Raw genomic sequence first — 14,765 nt, 5'->3', positions numbered from 1 at the left:
TTATTCACTTCAAGCTCATCGTACAGCATGTCAAGCAGTTGCTCATATGTCACACCCTTCTCCACGAGCAGAACTTGATTTTCAGCATCTCTGAAAATCCAATCCCTATTTTCGAGTTCCCAAACACCATTGAATGCAACAAATACGGAAACAGTCGAATCTGCAAAAAAAAAAGGACAAAAAGTTAAACTACAACATAAAACAGAAAATATCGATTTCTATCGATATATGTCGAGTCCTATCGAGGTCACACATATCGAGTTTTATCGAGTACAGTCGAGGATTATCGAGGCAATCAATTCAATTAAACTCTTATACACCTATCGAGTTTTATCGAGTACAATCGAGGCAAACAATCCAATTAAACTCTTATACACCTATCGAGTTTTATCGAGTACAATCGAGTTATTAAATCCAATTAAACTCTTATACACCTATCGAGTTTTATCGAGTACCATCGAGTTATTAAATCCAATTAAACTCTTATATACGTATCGAGTTTTATCGAGTACAATCGAGTACCATCGAGGTACTAACATCCTAACACTATCGAGGCACGTCGAGGTCCATCGAGCCAGCACGCATGCAACACATCGAGACCTATCGAGTTTCATCGAAACTCATCCAGAAAAAAACGCACGAAGTATCCAAAATTCATTCCGTGAAAGATTGCAATAAAACATGAAGGCATACACAGATCTGTTTGAAATAAGACAAGTAATGTAGCCAGACAAGTTTCCTCACTACATATAACAAATATATACTTACCTATACGATTATTTCCCCTAGATCCGAAATCCAAAATGAAGTTTCTTGACTTGAAAGGAGTCACAACTTGCCCCTAGATCCGAAATGTAAATTAATGGTGACCGGCTTTTTTTGTGTGTACGAGAGTTTGTGAGATAGAGAAGGAAATAAGAGATAGAGAGTGAAGACTGAGAAAAAGAGAGGGAAAATTATGCCAGGGGTATTTTGGGTAGTATCAACATTAGTAGGACCAAAATGAGAGACTTATAGGGATAAGATATTTTTGAAACGGAGTGTAACTTATTGCATTAAAAATCAATTTTTCATTAAATAACATAAATCACCAATAAATAATGATTAAAATAAGAAAACTAAAAGATGGTAGCTCATTGAGGACCTGACCAGTTGTTTTTTGGTCTTAGATTCTTAGCATGAAATGAAATGGGTCATGGCTCATGGGTGGGACAGTAGGAGTGATATTGATGTGCATAGATGACCCTCAAATCTAAAATGTTTGAACTTTGAAGTGATCCTTTCTCACCGAGAAAGGACAATTATAGTCAAATAAAATAAAATATTGCTACCTAATGTCTAATAATAATAACACACATGTCCTGCTTCTCCTCAGTTTTTAGATAATAGAGAGAGAGAGAGAGTTCTAGAGTGAGAAAGAGAGGGATGAATTAGGTATATTATCGATAAGAACAAGCTTAAATCGATCGTTGATGTGTGCGTTGGTTTGCGAAGGCAATTAAAGGAGAATCAGAAATATTAGAATTAGAAGAGATGAATTGTGTGAATAATATTAGGTGGAGCCTCCTCTGCTGCTCCTTCATCGTCTTCTTCTTATTATCACTGCCACCTCATCCCTCCATGGCTCAAACTCAAACTCAAACTCAAACTCAAAACGCCACTACAGATCTTTCTGAAGGTATGTATACACACCATCTATCTACACCTTTACTTCTTTTTATTCTCTCTCCTTATCTTCTTCTCCAAATCTCTGTCTTTCTTATTAAGTTACTTTTATATAGAAACATATATGTATAGGTTCGAAAAGTAGCAGAAGTGAGTCTGAGAGTTAAATTGTAATTTGGAGTACTGCTCTATGTTTTGAAAAATAAACAAATAAGAAGATCACGGGCATGTTATTTAGCACGTGGCAGAGTCATGTCTAAGTCTTGTAAGGGTTAACATAGAACTTTTAAGAGTTTAAGGCCACTTTTGGGAAATCAACATATAAAAGGAGCAACGTTCTTTTCTGTGTTATGTGTATGGATTAAAAGAAAGGTAAGGCAGTGGGAGATGGTAATGGGTAATTTGTTGACAGTGAGAGCACTAAATACACTATTCGGAAAGTGGGGCATAAAACCAAACACAACGAGTTGGAATATAAGTGGAGACCCATGTACTGGAACCGCCATTGATGATAACATCAAACGAGAAGACATGGACAACCCAGGCGTCAAATGTAATTGTACCTTCGACAGCAACAGCACTTGCCATGTCACTCACTTGTATGCCACTGCCACTTATCTTATTTATTTTTATTTTTATAAATTAGACTAGTGGTAGGGGTACTTATTATTTATCTTCACCAACAATGCTATTTTTTTTTAAATTTTATGTGGAGGAGGGGATTTGAATTTGGATCTCCTACCACTACAATGCCATCTTAGCACTATGTTTTTTTTTTTGGTGTAAAATTGGAAATTGAAGAGAAAAGTCAAGTGAGAAGAAAAATGCAAAACAAAAAACAAAATTTGACCCGCGTATATTGTTGACGGAAAAAAAATTGATTGGAAAATAAATGATACGATAATGGTGACAAATTGGGTTTTTTTTTTGGTCTAATTATACTGAATTAACTCATAATTGAAGTCCACATATGTTGATAGAAATTAATTTGTCAAGACTTGTTTGATGACGTTGCGAAAATGATGAGAATAATTTCGCCAGCTAAGTTTATACAATTTTTCTTTTTTTGCAGCATAAATTTGTACAAATTATTACTAACTTAATATTGTAATTAATTTCAATGTTTATTTTAAAGTTTGAACCTCGTTTGAATGCCCCCCTCCCTCCCAAAAAAATACAGGCTAATTGATTGTTTATTTTCCCAGGAGAGTGCAGGAATTGGAGCTGCAAGGAACGATTCCAGAAGAAATCACAGCTTTCAAATTCTTGACATATTTGTATGGACTTTTAATTAACCTTTTAACTTTGTTTTTTGGTTCGTTTTTATTAGTCCTTAAAAGGTTATTGTTGAAATATTTGTAGGAAGATCAACTTGAATCACTTATCAGGAACTTTGCCAGTATTCTTGGGAAACTTTTCGGTACTAGAACAAATGTAAGTGTTTTAAACTCATATGGACATTGTTTGAATATTCTGTACTTGGTACATTTTTGTGTGTCCATGTGTTTATATATAAATGGGATGTGTCCTGTAATTTAATTATACACCGTCGCATAAAAAAAAATGGAATTACAATTTATTTATGTACTGAAATATTAAAGTACCTATGGGCAGTGATTAAAAACAATTACTACCTAATTATTTTCCTTTATATATATGTATACTTATAAATAGAAGAGTTATATTAACTGTTCTTAGATTAAGGGCACAATACTGCAATTATGCCCTTTGATTTAATTGTCAAACTTAAAGTTCTATCAATAGTTTGAGATTGTATATAATGCTTAGGCCATATGAAGAAAGCCTATAATCATAGCTTTTCTTAGTAGTTCTATAAAGTTAACTTGAGCTTTTATTTTGTTATAAAATGACTATTTGAATGAACAATAATAGTAAACCTTATAGTTAGGAAGAGTATGGAAAGCAGTACCCACATAAAATTAAAACTAAACCTTTACAGTGCCATTTTTCTTTTATTTCTTTACCATTTCGTCTAAAACTTTAGAAATATCTGACTATATTCCTTTGCAGAGATGTTGGCCACAATGCATTTCATGGGGCAGTTCCAAAGGAGCTTGGTAACCTTAAGAATCTAAATATGCTGTAAGTCTATGTTATCAAACCAGAAGTAACATCAACTTTATGTTTGAAAAAATTAGTTAAAATATGTTGTTTGAGACTGAATTTTGAAAATCTTTTGATTTGTTAAGAGAAATTTAACTTTAGATTTTGATGAAAGATATAAAGGAAGTGCTATAAGCAAATTCTTCTGTATGTGGTTTGTGGGATATGTTTGATTAATATCAGTTATTAGCTATATTTTTATAGAGAAAATAGGTAAAAGAGGGATCAACCTAAAGATTTTTTGTTTAGACTTTGTTTTTAGTTTAAGTTGTTTCTTTCTCTTTTTCATAAACCATTTATTTTTGGTTGAAAAGATGTACTAAACATTCATGTCCGCACTTCTCTTTTCTATACAAGCTTCCTCGAGTGATTTTAACTTGAGGGAAAAAAATCTACCATTATCGAAAAACTTTTATGTTGAGTTAATGAACTTTGATCTTCAATATCGAAATCATTACAATATGGTATGTTCAGGCTGACTGAAAGCAAAGTGAATTTAAAAGACTTCCGGGACCGTTAAAATGGATAGGAGAAGTGATTTTGCAGAAACATAGGTGCTTTCTATCTACCTAATTTGCATATTATGTTGAAACTCTGTGCTGTCAAAACATTGAGGTGCTCTAGCACTACACTTGCAATATGTTTGGTAATCTGAGTTAGTCCATTTTTGTTAACTTAGAGGATGTAGGTGTAGCTTCACTCGTCTGCTAAGCTCTATTCATTTTAAATGTTAGCTGGGCTTCATATTGTGAATAATGCATCGTTGGCAATTATATACCCAAAAGTACTGACTGTGCCAATGCAAGTGATTGCTTCCAAATATTTATTCCCATTTTTTCTATGCTTTGCAGTGCCTTGGGGTCAAATAATTTTTCTGGACCACTTCCCCCAGAAATTGGTAATTTGTTGAAACTTGAGCAAATGTAAGTCCCTTTTGTTAGTTTAAGATTAAGGCCAATCTATTTACTTTCTGCAATTTTCTCCTTGCTTAAATAGTTGAATTTGAACATAGTATTAATTTTTCCATATAAAAATACAACTTTAAGGTGTTATAATAATAAACTAGAGGATTAAGAATTACTTTTCACTCATAAACTTCAGCCTAAGTCAACTATTATAGGCTTATTATTTGAATGAAAATTAGTGTAATTCTAATAGTTTTGTTTCTGCAGTTACATAGACAGTTCGGGAATAAGTGGTGAATTTCCCTCCACATTCGCCAACCTTAAAAATATGCAAATCTTGTAAGGATTTGATCTTGAAATCTCTTCCACCACTAATTTCACCAGGCTCAAACTTACTATATAAATACTTGTTGAGCTCTCCAGGGATACACTAGATACTCCTCTCTCTGGGAAGATACCGGACTTCATAGGGAATTGGACACGTCTAACTAATTTGTAAGTATTAAAGTTGCTGGTTTATAAAGCTTTATCAATACTGTTAATGTTAAACGTCATTTTTCTGATGAGTTCTTAAGTTTATAAACCTCTTAAATGTTTTTGAAGGACATTTGTAGGGAACTCTCTTCAAGGTCCCATACCATCTAGTTTTTCTCAATTGACCTCATTGACATCTATGTGAGTATATAAAATTTCCAAAATTCTCTTTATTTCTCTCTTCTATTTTGGAAAAGAGTAGGTTAATTTCTGTATTTTATTTATATTGTAGGAAAATTGGGGATCTATCGAATGGGAGCACTTCCCTTGATTTTGTCAAAAATTTGAAGAACTTGACTGAGTTGTAAGTTTACAACTTTTTTTTTTCAATACAAGATCATTTCATTCTCACCTGTACTAACTATTTTATTACTTTTTTCTTTTCTTACAACAGAATTCTGAGAAATGCATTGATTTCTGGTCCAATTATATCTGACATTGGAGAATTGAAACGTCTAAAAACACTGTATGTATTAACACAGATAAACTTAGAACAGAAACACAAAGTGGATTTTGAAATAGCTTTTAATGTTTTTGTTCGTTGTAACTTTGTTCATGGATACTTTCAGGGATTTGAGTTTCAACAATTTAAGTGGAAATATCCCTCCTTCGTTGTTCGTCATGAATGATCTAACAAGCTTGTAAGTAATTCAATATTTTTTTTTCCTTCAGAAGATTCAAACTTTCAAGTTTTGATACAAAAACAAGGCCCTCCTCAATCTTAACCTTAGCGTGTCCTTTTATTGTACCTTAAATTCTTTCGTGCTACTGTTGAAATGGCCAGATTTCTCGGAAACAATAGTCTGACAGGTGGCATTCCCGGTGTTTGGAATGGAAATCCTTTGTATATGTAAGTTCTTTTATTTTGACAACATGTTGGGTTCAATCAAGTGACAGCTGGCCATTTCTAAGAGGCTACAAAATGTCATTTAAGAATTCTGCAAGATAAAAAAATCGTAATGCATTCAAGACAGAACTATGTATTATATTTGTAGAATATTTTAAGAAGGAAAATGATAACACATTTTTGGCGCTTAATCCTAAGGCAATCATTGTATCTTCCATTTGATTTGTTCCAATATGAAGTTGCTAATTAATGAAGGAAAACAACAGAAACCTTTACAGGATAATTATCCAAAAACTAAGCATAACAAATTTCTTTTGCCAATTTTGTCTGCTTTTTTTTAGCATCATTTCTCTACTGACTGTTATTTATATACTGCAATGTCTTCAGAGATTTGTCTTACAATTTCCTATCAGGGCGTTTACCAAGATGGCGAGGCTCAATATCACAACTGTATGTCTTCTTCTGTTTCTTCTACATTTCTGTTGTTTGGATTGTTAATTACCGAATAGGATATGATTCAAACAACTTTGTGCAGGAACTTGGTTGCAAACAATTTCATATTTGACGATTTCAACAAATCGTGAGTGAATGAACCTGCACTTTGATACAAACACTTATGTAGTTTAATGACCTTTTATGTTTTTCTAGTTTATTTTAATAATAAGAAGAAGAAGAAGTAACTACTCTTTATTTGTTGCAGAGATGCTCCTGGACTAGATTGTCTCCAAAGAAACTTTCCCTGCAATAGAAAGACCCCAATTCGTAATTCCCTTCATTTAACTTTTCTTTCTCAATATCAAGTTATGGATAAAAGAACTGCTTGTATAGCTCTATTTTTTTTTTCCTCAAGAAAAGTTGTGAAGCAAATTCATTAAAGCTATGAAACTATACTGAGTCTAGTTGTTATTATTATATGCCTGCGAGCATATATAAGAACACAAAAATTCCTTTTATATGTCAACCAATGTATTAAGACAACAGTTTTTACATTGTGAAAGAAAATATATTATTGCATTGTTGTCTGAGGAGATAATTTTTTTTTTTTTGACATTTTGTTAGCATCAATCATGAAGTTTTTCTTTTGAACACATAGATACAAGCTTTGCAATTAAGTGTGGAGGACCGCAGATGACAGGAAATGATGGCACTATGTATGAAGCTGAAGAGATAGTTCTTGGCCCAGCAAAGTTTCAAGTTAGTGGCAGACAAAATTGGGCAGTCAGCAAGGTTGGTTTATATGCTGATAAAACAGGTAAACTAGATATTGAAGGAACCCAGGCACAAGTCACATCAACCAATGAGAAGCCAGAGTTCTTCCATACTGCAAGAATGTCCCCAGGATCACTACGATACTATGGTCTTGGTCTTGTGAATGGACCTTATACTGTGACGTTGCATTTTGCAGAAATTGGTTTTCCTAATCAAAGCACAAACTTGTGGGCTAGTCTAGCAAAGCGTGTGTTCGATATTTATATTCAGGTTAGTTTAACAAAAGAAGAAAAAAAAAACCATGATTTTACATATTTGTGATCAGCTTAAATTTAAACTCTGAAAGTTCTTCATTTTCTTCTTAGGGACGTCGCTTAGAAAAGGACTTTGACATATCTAAGAGAGCAGGTGGAGTTTTGAAAGCAATCCCAATGAAGTACAAAGTCAATGTGACAGAGAACTATATTGAAATTCACTTATTCTGGGCTGGTAAAGGGACCTGTTGCATACCTAAAGAAGGTTACTATGGTCCATTGATAGCAGCTGTCCATGCTAAGGCAGGTAATGTGTACACTTAATTTCAGGTGGTTCAACATACTTCGCTGTTCCTACTTGATACCCAGAAATGTTGTATTTATTGATCAGATTTCGAAGTACCTAGAGCAGGAAACAAGAAGAAGACGGGGATAATTATTGGTATTGTAGTCCCTATTGTGGTTATCGGTCTAGCATTGCTACTATTAGTATTTTACATGAGAAGAAAATCAGACGATGATGATGCTCAAGGTACAAGTATATCAGGAGCAGCAGATAGTTAAAAGTGGTCTTTTTTTATGTAAATATCAGTATTTTACATGTAATATTCTTGCACCAATCTGCAGAATTACTCGGAATAGGCCCAAAACCAGATACTTTTAGCTATTCAGAACTAAGAGTTGCCACAGGAGACTTCAGTTCTGCAAATAAGCTCGGAGAGGGAGGATTTGGTCACGTTTACAAGGCATTATATTTTCTTCTACTTTCAAACAATAAATTTTGATGTCAAAGAGTGATTTTCAATTATTATAGATTATATTTATTTCAATTTTACATTTTATCCATAACATTGAGATGTCTTACTTTGTAGGGTACACTTCCGGATGGGAGGGAAGTAGCTGTTAAACAACTTTCAGTAGCTTCTAACCATGGAAAAGGTCAATTTATGGCTGAAATTGCCACAATATCAGTTGTGCAACATCGCAATCTAGTGAAATTGTATGGATGCTGTATTCAAGGAAATAGGCACATCCTGGTTTATGAGTATCTTCATAACAGAAGTCTTGATCAAGCACTGTTTGGTATGTAGCTATTCATTTATCTTATACTTTATACAATTCAATTCTCCAAGAACACAACTGTGGTGTAGTCTTCATTGAACGATCTTTTCTTGATAGTTTTTATATTGTCATTGCTGAGTGACTAAATTAATGAATTTCTATAGTAGTTACTGTTATTATCTTTTCATATCAATGGGAAAAACCACTAAGTTGCTAATCATTGCAGGAAAGAATAATTTGCACTTAGACTGGCCTACCCGATTCAATATATGCTTAGGTACAGCAAGAGGGCTTGCTTATCTTCACGAAGAATCCAGACCAAGGATTGTACATCGAGATGTCAAAGCTAGTAATATTTTACTTGATGATGCACTTTGTCCAAAAATATCAGATTTCGGATTGGCAAAGCTCTACGATGACAATAAAACACACATGAGCACACGAGTTGCAGGAACAATGTAAGCTCTTAAACCAACTGTGGCGAAAATATATATTTTTCATTTATCAAATTTTATTACTCATAATCCAAAAAGAAATTACACTGAAGTCTACATCAGAATTGATTTAGATAAGAAGATCACTTTGACATTTGTTTTATGATGTTGTAGAGGATATTTGGCTCCAGAATATGCAATGCGTGGCCACCTGACAGAAAAGGCTGATATTTTTGGTTTCGGTGTTGTTGCTTTGGAGATTGTTAGCGGCAAACCCAACTTTTATAACCAAGGCAATGAAAGTGTTTATCTCCTCGAACGGGTATGAGAATTAAATCGCAATGCATTTTGTTCTTGTTACTCTTTCCAAATTGAACTATGAGTAATATTAAGAGTTAATCACAGATGCCTCCCTTTAGAATACAGTCATAGGCAAAAAAAAAAAACAAATTTGAAATGGAATTTGGTTTATGGGAATGCATTTATATGTGGTAGTTGTGTCTGAACATTTTATAAGATATGAGAATTTAATGTATTCAATCTGTTTATAGGCATGGAATTTACATGAAAATAATCAAAGTTTGGAGTTGATAGATCCATCACTAACCGAGTTTGACGCAAAAGAAGCCATCAGAATAATAAGAGTGGCTCTTTTGTGCACTCAAGGATCGCCAACAATCCGTCCATCAATGTCGCGTGTCATTGGGATGCTTGCAGGAGATAGTGAAATTGAGAATGCTAGATCCAAGCCAAGTTATCTTACAGATATGGATTATAAAGATACAACTACTATTAGTAGCATGGGTTTCTCAAGTGAGGCTTACACTCCCGGTTCATCAAAGGAAAGCAGCTACATTTTCAGTCAATCCATGTGATGGACAACTTCAGGTTTGATCCTTACAAGAATGACTAACTTTATAGATATTTAATACCATCCTAGGTTAATTTGAGAACTTTGGTCTTCAGATATACAGATTAAAGATCTATGTCATTCATTATGTGATTATTTTAGCTCATGTATCAATTTTTGTAAGTACTTATGTGATATGTAACAATTTTTTGAAGTACTTGTATGCAACATCAAGTTTATTGGTAAATACTGCAAATATCCGTTTTTGTAACAAATATTGTTAGATGTTAGGAAGTTATTATCATATAAGACCAGCATTCATTTTATGCAAAATCGACCTGCCCAGTACCTATCAATGTGAATGTTAGAATTAGTAGTTAGTTAGACACATTTATTTGCACGTAATAAATATGATTTATAATTGGAATCATTAGTAAATCAATCGGATTATTGAATCAGAGTTAGAATAAGTTATGTACTTAACTTGCAGGAATCAGAATCGAAATTGCAATCAGTATTTTTCTTATTGATTTTTTTAATTTACTTTGAAATCGAAATAAATTATTTGTAAGTTATAAAAGCAACCTTCATTAAAAGTTTATGTATGTAGAACTTTTATGAGAATTTTTTAAGATAAGTATTATAAGAAAATATGTTTTTAACTTAGGATATTAATTTATTTTTATATTAATTTTTAAAATGAAATATATTTACAAATAATATAAATATTTAAAATTAAATTATATATACAATATATAATTTTATAAAACAAAATAAATATTAATTTTTTTTTAATAATTGTTCTCCGCATTAACAAAAATATGTTATAACTTAAAATTACCGATTTCAAATAATATATAAAATAAAGTTGACATATATTTAATTAATATATTTATATTAAATCAAATAACAAAAAAAGAAAAGGAGAAATATTAAACAGTTAAGTATTGATTTACTAGATTATATATATGCTTTTATAAATATAAAAATAATAATCATATAGTACGTTTCTTAAAATATATATTATATTGATTAAAAAATCATATATATATTTTAAATTAGGCCAAAATTAATATTTAAGGAAGAATGAGAATCACAATCCCTAACCTCGTGAGATTGCCAATCCTATATACCTTACTTCTAAATTAGTGCCTGACCCACATATTTCATTTTCATTCCTAACAAATCTTATGACACGTTTATTAAATTGAAATCGAAATTGAAATAAATCAATGAGAGAATGAATAGGAATAAATATATTTGTGGCAGAAAATCATTTGTGTGGTAATAATTTGCATTCACTTGTTTAATAAAATAAGGAATGAAATAAGTTTGTGGGATAAGGGGGAAAAGAATGTGAATGTTTCTCCTTCCAATTATCTAAGGATAATGGCTTCAATTTTTTTTTTTATAAAAGAAAAATTAAAAGACAATGTTGTCCTTTGAAAATATATCTCACAAAATAACTATTTTATATTTTAAAAATGATAATTTAGTTAATTTAAGCAGTCCGATTATGTTTCTTGATAATGTAAACAACATAAAATGATTATAGTTTTCTTTCTAAACAATTTTAGTAAATAACATAGTACAAATAATAATTATAATCATAATCATTATTTTATTAAGTTGTTCACTGAAATTGACTGGAAAGGAAATATGAATCATTTTATATTGTTTACATAATTAGGAAACAAAATTGGAATGCTAAGATTGACTCAATTTTCGTTTTTATATATTTTTTTCCATTTATTATAAGATATAATTTTAAAAAGTGAATAAAAAATATTTATAAATTTTATAGTATGGGAGATATATATTTTTTTTAATAAAAACAATGTTATAGTTACTAAATATTACACATGAATATAATAATATTTTTAATCTAATTTATCAAATTTTAGACTTAGTAAATTTGATTGACTAATATTGTTAAGAAAAAAATCATAAATAAATAAAATGATGATTATAATTATAGTAACCTATCACATTAGACATTTATTATTACACAAAAAAAAATTAGACATGTAATTATAGGGTAGAACAATAGAATGAGAACCGATTCCATGCAAGTTATTCTCATTTCCTTCGAGTAAACATGTCATTATGGTGTGTTTACTTAGCCATTAGAGAATGAGAAGTGAGAATGGGAATAATGAATAAGGAACGTGGAGAATAATTAATATAAAAATTGATACTTATTTTGTTTTATAAAATTATATATATTTATGTATAAATAATTTCAATTTTAAATATTTATATTATTTATAAATATAATTTATTTTTAAACAAAATAATATAATAATAAATTAATATCCTAATTTAAAAATATATTTTCTTAAAAATTGTACAATGGAAAACATGACCAATTATGCCCCTTGATATAGAAAATTTCACTTTCTATGCATCAAGTGTACCCAAAATAAAATAAAAAAATCAACTCTATTCACCTTTTCAATTTTATGCTAAACATTCCCCATCTACCAAAAATACCTCTCTCATTTTTCCGCCCCAAAAAACTAAACCTCTCATCTCTCTCTCTCTCTCTCTCTCTCTCGGACCCAACCTAGAAGAAACCCCAACCTTGTCGAGCCCTAATTTCGTTGAGCCTCTCACCCATCTCCCTAACTCCAGCAAAAAACATCCAAACTGTGAGCAACTGAGACCCACGCAGCCAAGGACATCTGATACCCTTCGAAACCGAGACCTACGCAGTCAAGGACATCCGAGAAGACAATCAAGGGTTAGATCTCGAACCCAAATCAATTTTTAAACTAAATCATGTTGAATCTGTGATCTGTGGAATGGGTTCGTCGATTTTGTGGGTTTTTTCTCTGGGTTTGGACCAGTTGCTCGATAGGTTCGATGGTTGTTCGATAGGAAGTATGTGATGACTTCGATGGAGCTCGATAAGATGAGTGAAGTTTTTTTGGATAGGCTCGATAGGAGCTCGATAGTCATTGATAGGCTTGATAGTTTTAGGGATAATATTGCTCAATTCTAGCTCTATACATGCTTGATGGTTATTTATGTCGCTCGGTATAATCTTGATATTGGCTCGATGACAGTGTTCACTCAGTATTTCCTATGAAAATTTTGACAATTTTATCCTGATTTTGTTTAACTTTCTGTTTCTCACTAACTATTTTCATGTGTCGATGTAGATGCCGAAGTTGCTTATTCTGTTTCAAGATCGCTTTCCTGGCCAGGTCACATATAGGGGTGGTAGTCATTTGGATACCATTAAGAAGAGGTTTGTGGAGCTCAGGCTTATAGAAAGGGCTAAGGAATCCCCTTTCAAATAGTTCTTCTTGGCTTCCGAATTTCATTTCTCAAGAGTTTTGGTGCATTAGCTATTATTGAGGAAAATAACAAGTAAAAAAGAAGATGAGGTGTATTTATTTTTGGGCTCGAAGGCCTGTAGATTTGGCATGGGAGAGTTTGCTCTGGTGACGGGGTTGAATTCAGTTCTGCACCGTCACAAGCAGAGTTGGATGGGCGTCTGAGCAATGATCGCTTGATAAAAGAGTATTTTAATGATGGTGAGAAAGTAAAGCTCCTACAGCTGGAGAATGCTTTCAAAACATGCAGTGTTGTCAAAGATGTGTACAAGCTGGGTTTGTGTTTCTTGGTTGAGGGGGTTCTAAATGCCCCAGAGGGAAATTTGAATATATGGCGAGATATATTGAAGCTGGTTGAGGACATAGACTACTTCTTCAATTATCCATGGGGGAAGTTCTCTTACAAGAAGCTTATCAATTCTTGTAAGAAGGACATGCATCACCAAAAGGCATTATATGATAGGAAGAAGGACGCGAAGGTGTAACAAGAGTCGAAGTACAGTTTCTATGGTTTTGCCCTGGCGTTACAGTATTGGACTTACGAGGCCATCCAACAACTTGCGTAGGAGTTTGTTGTGAGCTCGGGAAATATGGTCTCGAGGATGCTTAGTTGGTCAAACTAGAAGAATAAGGATTTCACCAAGTCTGTCCTTTCACAAATGTTTTCGAAGAGCAGTGTAAGTTATATTTGATTGATGATAAGAAGTTATGTTTAGCTATATGTCTATCTTTTATGATTATTTAACTTAAATCAATGTTTTATGTTGTTTGCAGTTGATCGTCTTACGGTTGTTAAAGCCTCGACCAACAAAGGTTCAATATTACAACGCCCTGACTCTGGGCGATGTTCCTCTATATCCTGGGCTTGGCCATAATCCTGAGGAGACTAATGGACATGAAGAGATAGCCCTGGATTTTTAGAAAGTGACCGAGAAGGTTTCTTAGGTAGCCCAGGCAGCAAGGATTTTTGATGATGATGGCCCTGACGACGAGGAGGTTGCAGGAGCCACCCCTCCCGCAACCCCTGTTTCACCTCAATCCCCAACCCTCGTTCTAGTTGATATCACAGAGTTGATACATTGGTTGGAGAGAGTCAAGGGTCAATAGGAGACCCTCCTGAAGAACCAGTATGTGATCATGGACATAGTCAGTCAGATCTTGACATTTATTCAGGAGCGACCGATAGACTTCATGGGCGATGTTGTAGATTCAAACTCAGAGTAACTGGATATGCCAGATGACTTTGCATTTGATGGGTCATCCACTCCTCCTACCATTGTTGTGACACCTGATCCTGCGACCTCGGGAGTCGCTATTGTCAACCCTGAGGAGGTGGCTAGGGTTGAGTTTAAGAGTAAAAGACGCAAGCCCAACTGGTTTCAACTAGGGGTGAACATTTGGACCCAAAAATCCAGCCCACCCGACAAATCCACCCGACCTGCACCTGAAGGAATCAAAATAACCCCAAACCCAAACTATCAGGTCGGATTGGATTGAACCTGATGCCTATTTCAGATTGGGTTCAGATGTGGAAATGGGG

The 14,765-nt window shown here is 33.1% G+C and overlaps 1 protein-coding gene across 2 annotated transcripts; it reads left to right on the top strand.

The window, feature by feature from the left end:
* Positions 1-1,378: 1,378 nt before the first annotated feature.
* Positions 1,379-10,159, top strand: LOC133802313 (probable LRR receptor-like serine/threonine-protein kinase At1g56140). Of its 2 annotated transcripts, XM_062240599.1 has the most exons (24): positions 1,379-1,678; positions 2,078-2,264; positions 2,871-2,942; positions 3,028-3,099; positions 3,697-3,768; positions 4,641-4,712; positions 4,962-5,033; positions 5,118-5,189; positions 5,298-5,369; positions 5,461-5,532; positions 5,623-5,694; positions 5,798-5,869; positions 6,013-6,078; positions 6,463-6,525; positions 6,611-6,655; positions 6,776-6,837; positions 7,169-7,554; positions 7,650-7,845; positions 7,930-8,070; positions 8,166-8,284; positions 8,411-8,621; positions 8,827-9,058; positions 9,209-9,356; positions 9,586-10,159. In XM_062240599.1, the coding sequence occupies exons 1-24, from the start codon at positions 1,534-1,536 to the stop codon at positions 9,907-9,909; spliced, it is 3,045 nt and encodes a 1,014-aa protein (XP_062096583.1). In that variant the 5' UTR covers positions 1,379-1,533; the 3' UTR covers positions 9,910-10,159. The 2 variants fall into 2 exon arrangements, with proteins under 2 accessions (XP_062096583.1, XP_062096584.1); XM_062240600.1 differs by lacking the exon at positions 6,013-6,078.
* Positions 10,160-14,765: the final 4,606 nt, after the last annotated feature.

The sequence above is a fragment of the Humulus lupulus genome, chromosome 9 (assembly GCF_963169125.1).
Source record: "Humulus lupulus chromosome 9, drHumLupu1.1, whole genome shotgun sequence".
Lineage (NCBI taxonomy): Eukaryota > Viridiplantae > Streptophyta > Magnoliopsida > Rosales > Cannabaceae > Humulus > Humulus lupulus.
This window is presented reverse-complemented; position numbering and strand designations above follow the sequence as displayed.